General features: G+C 45.5%; 2 protein-coding genes across 2 annotated transcripts in view; one reads left to right on the top strand and one right to left on the bottom strand.

Moving 5' to 3' along the window:
- LOC105895995 (guanylate cyclase soluble subunit beta-2-like) overlaps positions 1 to 2073 on the top strand; it is an 8769-nt gene extending 6696 nt beyond the window's left edge. Inside the window, exons 13-14 of the mRNA XM_031572920.2 lie at positions 716 to 870; positions 1703 to 2073. Of these exons, the coding sequence (XP_031428780.2) occupies positions 716 to 870; positions 1703 to 1964 (417 nt within the window). The 3' untranslated portion in view covers positions 1965 to 2073. The remainder of the gene's footprint in view (positions 1 to 715; positions 871 to 1702) is intronic.
- A 3306-nt stretch (positions 2074 to 5379) lies between these two features.
- Positions 5380 to 7261, bottom strand: LOC116221951. Its single transcript, XM_031574179.1, has 3 exons — positions 6608 to 7261; positions 6051 to 6309; positions 5380 to 5838 (listed from the first exon to the last, which is right to left on the bottom strand). The coding sequence occupies exons 1-3, from the start codon at positions 6843 to 6845 to the stop codon at positions 5709 to 5711; spliced, it is 627 nt and encodes a 208-aa protein (XP_031430039.1). The 5' UTR covers positions 6846 to 7261; the 3' UTR covers positions 5380 to 5708.
- Between the last annotated feature and the right edge of the window lie 456 nt (positions 7262 to 7717).

Here is a 7717-nt window from a genome sequence, read left to right as displayed (position 1 = left end):
CTATGTCACAATTTTATAGTTTAACACTCGGTTGCATTTAAGTCAGAGGTCTGTGGTAAATATTTTGTTGTTTGATTGCACCAAATGGATTTTCTGAATTTTCAATTAGACTAAGATCACACTGCTGTTTACCATTTTAAGAGGTTTGTGGCAATATGTAAATGAACAGTGTGTGAATCATTCAGTGGGCTACTGTTGTCAAGTAGGAATTCATATCTAATTGAAGCCTTGAAGCATCAACCTTCAATAGATATACATTAAATGAAGTAGAAACCTTCAATAGATATACATTAAATGAAGTAGAAACCTCCATTGAAGATAGAATGAGGACGGTTACTTAAGATTGATGGTGTCTTTTAGAATGCAAAACAGAAAACAGAAACATACACAAGGAGTCATTAATGGTGCGCACATCTGAAATCTGTTCACTGGTTGGTTATTTTTGATTTGGCTACTTCTGGTGCAGTTAAAGTTGTATTGATGCATACTGCTTTATTTCTCACTGTTAATACAATTAATATTACATTTATTTTTTTAAATAAAATGAATGGTATATTTTTGTAAGTGACTTCAGAAAAGCAAAAGCTTCTGAAAAATACCTTAAACTCAATCTCCCATTTCCTATGCAGATCTTGTTGTTGTAATTTGTGTTGTTTTGTGTTTCCTTGTCGTCCCCCCCCCCGTCCCCCCCATCCCCCCCCCCCGTCCCCCCCAGATTCGGGTGGGGCTGCACAGTGGGCCGGTGCTGGCCGGCGTGGTGGGGGAGAAGATGCCGCGCTACTGCCTGTTTGGGGACACGGTCAACACCGCCTCCCGCATGGAGAGTCACGGCCTGCCAGACAAAATCCACCTGAGCCCCACCGTATACCAGTAAAGCGCACACACACACACACACACACACACACACACACACACACACACACACACACACACACACCTGATACAAGCATTCTCTTCTACAAGCAAGTAAACACACACACACACATACACATGTGCATTGTACACGTACGCACGTATGCACACATGCACGCACACACATAGAAACTTACACATGCTACAACATACAAACATTTTTAAGCTCATAGTTAATTGTATATGCCTATTAATCATATATAGTATCATGTGTAAAGTAAAGCAGTATAACAGTTATATTATATATTTATATACAGTATATATTGTGGTCTAAGGGTTGCTGTAATAATGTACTGTAAATTATCACATATAATCATGTAGTGAAGTAGAGTATAACGTGTTAGGTTGTGTTATTGATACTGTATAAGCATGTGTGTGCCCTGTAGATCGCTGAGACATAAGGGCTTTAAGATCGAGGAGCGCGGGGAGATCGAGGTGAAGGGGAGATACTGTATAAGCATGTGTGTAAGATCGAGGAGCGCGGGGAGATACTGTATAAGCATGTGTGTGCCCTGTAGATTGCTGAGGCATAAGGGCTTTAAGGTCGAGGAGCGCGGGGAGATACTGTATAAGCATGTGTGTAAGATCGAGGAGCGCGGGGAGATACTGTATAAGCATGTGTGTGCCCTGTAGATCGCTGAGACATAAGGGCTTTAAGGTCGAGGAGCGCGGGGAGATACTGTATAAGCATGTGTGTAAGATCGAGGAGCGCGGGGAGATACTGTATAAGCATGTGTGTAAGATTGAGGAGCGCGGGGAGATACTGTATAAGCATGTGTGTGCCCTGTAGATCGCTGAGACATAAGGGCTTTAAGATGGTGGAGCGCGGGGAGATCGAGGTGAAGGGGAAGGGGCAGATGCGCACCTACTTCCTGGAGAGGAACCTGACTGCCACTGAGAGCCAGATCATGGGCTACCGCCCCAGAGAGGCCAGCCCAGGCCGGGAGGGGGCAGAGGGGGGGGAGGCCAGGCTCTACACCCCCGCAGGGCCAGGTGAGGGGCTCTGCGCTGTTCCTGTACAGATACCAGCACTACCAGCATTTTTGTATTAGAACTAAATGAATATACATAGATTGTATTATTCAATAGTCTTTTCTGTAAAAACTAAATAAATATATATAGATTGTGTTATCCAATAGTCTGATAGTGAGATTTCCTCTGGCCTGTGCCGGATGAGCCTGAGTTATACCTACTGACACAGGCTGTCCTCTTCCTGAGGTCCTTCACCACTTATAATACCTACTGACACAGGCTGTCCTTCTCCTCCTCCTTCACCTCTTATAATACCTACTGACACAGGCTGTCCTTCTCCTCCTCCTTCACCACTTATAATACCTACTGACACAGGCTGTCCTCTTCCTGAGGTCCTTCACCACTTATAATACCTACTGACACAGGCTGTCCTTCTCCTCCTCCTTCACCACTTATAATACCTACTGACACAGGCTGTCCTTCACCTCTTATAATACCTACTGACACAAGCTGTCCTTCTCCTCCTCCTTCACCTCTTATAATACCTACTGACACAGGCTGTCCTTCTCCTGAGGTCCTTCACCACTTATAATACCTACTGACACAGGCTGTCCTTCACCTCTTATAATACCTACTGACACAGGCTGTCCTTCACCTCTTATAATACCTACTGACACAGGCTGTCCTTCTCCTCCTCCTTCACCACTGTTCACTCCACTTCTTTTCACTGAGGGATGCTCTGAAGAGGCCTTTGTGCTGTTACAAATGTCTACATCCTGTCACCTTGTAGCTTTATCAGTGTAAACAATCTCTCTCTCTCTCTCTTTCTTCCTCTCTCCCCCCTCTCTCTCTCTCTCTCTCTTTCTCCCTCCTTCTCTGTCTCTCTGTCAGCTAATCAGAAGCAATGGGGTGAGGACTGCCAGACAGCTGTGCCCATGCAGTATGGAGAGAGCCTGACTGACCCCCAGACTCCTCTGTGTCCTGAGGCAGCAGCCAGAGAGAGGAGTCTCACAGGTAGAGTGTCCTTAAAGAGCAGAGAGAGAGAGAGAGAGAGAGGAGTCTCACAGGTAGAGTGTCCTTAAAGAGCAGAGAGAGAGAGAGAGAGAGAGAGAGAGAGAGAGAGAGAGAGAGAGGAGTCTCACAGGTAGAGTGTCCTTAAAGAGCAGAGAGAGAGAGAGAGAGGAGTCTCACAGGTAGAGTGTCCTTAAAGAGCAGAGAGAGAGAGAGAGAGAGAGAGGAGTCTCACAGGTAGTGTCCTTAAAGAGCAGAGAGAGAGAGAGAGAGAGAGAGAGAGAGAGAGAGAGAGAGGAGCCTCACAGGTAGAGTGTCCTTAAAGAGCAGAGCAGAGAGAGAGAGGAGTCTCACAGGTAGAGTGTCATTAAAGAGCAGAGAGAGAGAGAGAGAGAGAGAGGAGTCTCACAGGTAGAGTGTCCTTAAAGAGCAGAGAGAGAGAGAGAGAGAGAGAGAGAGAGAGAGAGAGATAGAGAGAGAGAGAGAGGAGTCTCACAGGTAGAGTGTCCTTAAAGAGCAGAGAGAGAGAGAGAGAGGAGTCTCACAGGTAGAGTGTCCTTAAAGAGCAGAGAGAGAGAGGAGTCTCACAGGTAGAGTGTCCTTAAAGAGCAGAGAGAGAGAGGAGTCTCACAGGTAGAGTGTCCTTAAAGAGCAGAGAGAGAGAGAGAGAGAGAGGAGCCTCACAGGTAGAGTGTCCTTAAAGAGCAGAGAGAGAGAGAGAGAGAGAGAGAGAGAGGAGTCTCACAGGTAGAGTGTCCTTAAAGAGCAGAGAGAGAGAGAGAGAGAGAGAGAGAGAGAGAGAGAGGAGTCTCACAGGTAGAGTGTCCTTAAAGAGCAGAGAGAGAGAGAGAGAGAGAGGAGTCTCACAGGTAGAGTGTCCTTAAAGAGCAGAGAGAGAGAGAGAGAGAGAGAGAGAGAGGAGCCTCACAGGTAGAGTGTCCTTAAAGAGCAGAGAGAGAGAGAGAGGAGTCTCACAGGTAGAGTGTCCTTAAAGAGAGAGAGAGAGAGAGAGAGAGGAGTCTCACAGGTAGAGTGTCCTTAAAGAGCAGAGAGAGAGAGAGAGAGAGAGATGAGCCTCACAGGTAGAGAAAGAGCAGAGAGAGAGAGGAGCCTTAGAGACCTACGGAGGTGCAACTGAGGTTGGAATCTGAGGTTTGATTGACATGTGACTAAGGTCTTGTTGAGATCTTAGTTAGATGTGACTGACGTCTGACTGAGATGTGACTGAAATGTGAATGGGATGACCTGTGACCTGTGCCACAGGTAAAACTCGGGACTCGGAGAGCTACGGCAGCCTGCACAGCGAGAGTCACTCAGAGGACCTGCACTGCCAGGCGGTGGTGCAGAAGACAACCCAGGACCCCCCAGCACAGGCCGGACCCCAGGACCCCCCAGCACGGGCCGAACCCACAGAACCAGCCCGCTCAGCCGTCCAACGGAACAAAAGGACTCGGACCGCTTTCTGCACCCTGCTGTGAAAGTATATTAGAATGGTATGCTGTATGTGTATGTGTAACATCTGTGGCCATTTTGTTAGTCGCAGCTACCTGTCGGCTGTGAAGACAGGATGTGCCAGAATGGGCCACTGGAAAGGTCATTCAGGGTCACCACCTCTACCATGCCTTATCTCACTGAAACAGAAGCTGACTTCACTCAGATGAGACAGTGCTCCAGATCTCCCCAGATTAGAGTCAATCACATCCATCCCATAATGAGCCCCTCTCTGAGCAGACATCACTGAAGTGATTGCACATGTCTTGTTTCATGTTTTGGAAGCTCGTCACATCACTGATTTCCAAATATGTCCAAAATGTCACTGTAAACGTTTTGATTTGTATTTTGTAGATCATACGTGTTGGTATGAGATTGTTCATCTCAGTGTTAACCGTCACGGCAGCCAGAGGGCCTTTTTATGGTGTTTTAAATGTCTTCATGACAGATGTCTGGGCTTATGTAATATTTTGATTTGCCCCCTAAAAACGAATTATCTCCCATATTGCTCTGTTTATGCCTTTTTTTCAAGTTAGGGAGAATTTGTGTTAGATTATAGGCCTATTATATGGATACTAGAATTAAAATAAAGACATACTGTACTGTAGTAGACTACATGACAATAATAATGTGAAATAAATCAGTAAGAGTTTGTAGTATATGTGTTTTTATTGCACATTACACATGTATTTCAAAGTTAAGGCAGAACTTTATCATGTTCTGAGTTTTATCTTGTTTATCCCATTTACTACTGAGAGAAACTGTAGACTATGTTTTGAATATTAATCGAGAAGTAGATCAGCTAGAAAAATAAACTATGAATCATGCAAAGGCCAAATAGTCAAATATTACCCCTACAGGCCTCAGTATTTACCTCGTGGCAAAGTTATATTTATAGTATGGCTAACATGCGAGAAAACAGCAATATTCCTGATATGATGCGCTCCGTGGGACGTCACCTGACACCTCGGTGCCTTCACGACCCGTCCCCTGCCGGGTCTGTGAGGCCCCGTCAGTGTTTGGATATCCGATCCGAGGACAGCGGCCCATCACGGCGCTTCGTGTGGAGCGTTGGGTTGCCTCATCCGGATGGGTGGCGGAAACCAAATCTGTAACCGGAGTCATCATGTTCAGGTCAGATGGAACAGAAATCAGCATGGCGGGGTTGACCCAAAAAGCACATGGACCAGTGCTGACTATAAGATTGACTGGCTCGATTGACTCTGTCTGGACGCCTCTCCACCAAGCTATTTCTCCTTCGCTCCGATTTCATCGTCTCCCGTGGTCATGCTCTGGTTCGTCCTCTGGTTGTGAGTGGTAGGCTAGCCCGATGGATTCTCCGTCACGGGGCTGTCAAGCGAACTCTGGTCGGACACACACTTAGCTGAAACAGGTCGGTTGGTGTAAATATCGTCCACAGGCAGAAGAAAAGTGACTGTTTTCACCTTCGATCTGAAGAAAAAGACATGAGAAAATATATGAATTAACTTTCACTAACTTCCACTTTCTGTGCCTAATGTTCGGGGCCTACTTTGTTAATTGTCAGAGTTAATTGTAGATTGTTTGCAGATTGATTGCGTGTTGTGGCCTGTTAGAAGGTCCAACTTTATAAACTGAGCAATGTTTTTTTTGTTTAAAAAAAAAAATCCTCTCAGAGTCCTTACCTATTTGTGTTTACATAGTCCTGCAGGGAGCGTCTGTTTGTGTGCCTCTCCCTTGTACTGTTGTGTTCCTCTCTGGTCGGGCTGCTCAAGGCCGTCTGGGGCCGGCTGTGGACCCCGTCCTGTAACCTGGCCCACTTGATGTGGTTAGTGACGGATTTATCCTCACTCTTCTTGCCTTTTGGTGGACCATCGTTTTTCCGGCCAAGCTTCAGAATGTTTGAGGAGACAGAGTATCTTCGAACAGTCATGATGATGTTCTCTGATGTGAAAAGAAAAACCTCTAAAGATAGGCCTACACCAGATGCACCAGTTAATAAAATCAAATAAAGTTTAATGTACATGCAAAGCGTTAAGGTTTAATCACCAGCACAGTACACCATAGATTAATGTGCGAGTTAAATCCTGTAAATTAGACGTGTTTAAATTGGTCAATATAGCCTACTATAAAACATGGCTAACGATTCATACCTGTAAACAATTTGTGTTTCTGTACAGGCTATACGAAACAGTCGACATACACTAGGTCGTCGGACGTGATATAGCCTACTCTAGCCTACCTTTAAACTGCCCCTCTAACGCAGGTGCTGAAACATTGCGTCTTAAGTTGGCGTGTCCTGTGTTGTCCTCCACGGAATCGCTGTCTTGGAATGTTTGCATGGAATCAGTATTTTCTTCTTCGGAATCCAATGGCATTTGTTTCGACTCTCCCCGCAACGCTCTGTTTTCAGTCTCCAGTTTCTTGATTTCATTTTGCAGCTCCATGATCACCTGCGCCAAGCTCCGACTGCTGTCCATGGTGCTACTGGTACCACGCTTGCTACCCGAACCCACTCAAACAAGCTCTGGCAACTTTACGTCTCTTTTTAAAGAGAAGCCCTGTTCACTCGCCTCCTTTCCTTTCTGCGACCCTTTATGTCTATCAATCTCAGCCGGGATCTTGTCCCGAGCAGATTATGTCGCCTTTCACCACTTACCCAGCTGGGAGCGCTTGGGTGATCGGCGTTTCGGCAGCACGGGCCGATGTTTTATTTATCCACGGCGGGCGGTGTAACGTTTCAGGTTAGGTTTTGTTTGGAAAGTGCCTTGGAGATGTCAAACTGTCTCAAGAAAACAATGGAGACAGAGAGTATCATGTAATTCAGGCAGCATCTAGTTTTTTCTTCTGTCTCTGAGGAGATAAAAAGCTGATGAAGTTTTAATCCAACTAGCAGCCTTTGAAGATAAAGGACCCTGATAAGATCTCGAGTAACCGATGCGAGTTGCGCAGCCTCCTCTAAGACATCAAATATTCATCAACTCAGTCATCGTAAAGGAACAATAAATCTAAGGTGGGAAAAGCAGGTGATGACAGCGCTGCCCCTGTCACTATCACCTCTACAGTGAGATTAACCCTCTGGAATTGTATTTAAGAACGTACAGTGACCTTCTTTTGGAATAATACAACTAAAAACCTAAACTCACACACACACAAAGCCTCACACATGCATCTTTTAATATTTGACAGCCATCTCCTTTTCCTGAGATACTGAATCACAGTCTCATCCCTTTAAGGGCCCTCTATCCCTTTAATATCGTATTCAGTCTTGGCCACCATATCCCAGTGTTACTTACTCTTTACGTAAGGACCAAATAGTTCACTTTATATAATAACTGACAATGCATACAGG

Source organism: Clupea harengus, chromosome 9 (assembly GCF_900700415.2).
Source record: "Clupea harengus chromosome 9, Ch_v2.0.2, whole genome shotgun sequence".
NCBI classification, from domain to species: domain Eukaryota; kingdom Metazoa; phylum Chordata; class Actinopteri; order Clupeiformes; family Clupeidae; genus Clupea; species Clupea harengus.
This window is presented reverse-complemented; position numbering and strand designations above follow the sequence as displayed.

What these genes read in the sequence shown, in the direction of transcription:
- LOC116221951 (XM_031574179.1), bottom strand. Translation starts at nt 6,845, where the DNA reads ATGGACAGCAGTCGGAGCTTGGCGCAGGTGATCATGGAGCTGCAAAAT. An exon ending in GTTAGAGGGGCAGTTTAAAG is followed by an intron (nt 6,310 to 6,607) that starts GTAGGCTAGAGT and finishes TTTTCACATCAG; the next exon opens with AGAACATCATCATGACTGTT. An exon ending in GACTATGTAAACACAAATAG is followed by an intron (nt 5,839 to 6,050) that starts GTAAGGACTCTG and finishes CTTTTTCTTCAG; the next exon opens with ATCGAAGGTGAAAACAGTCA.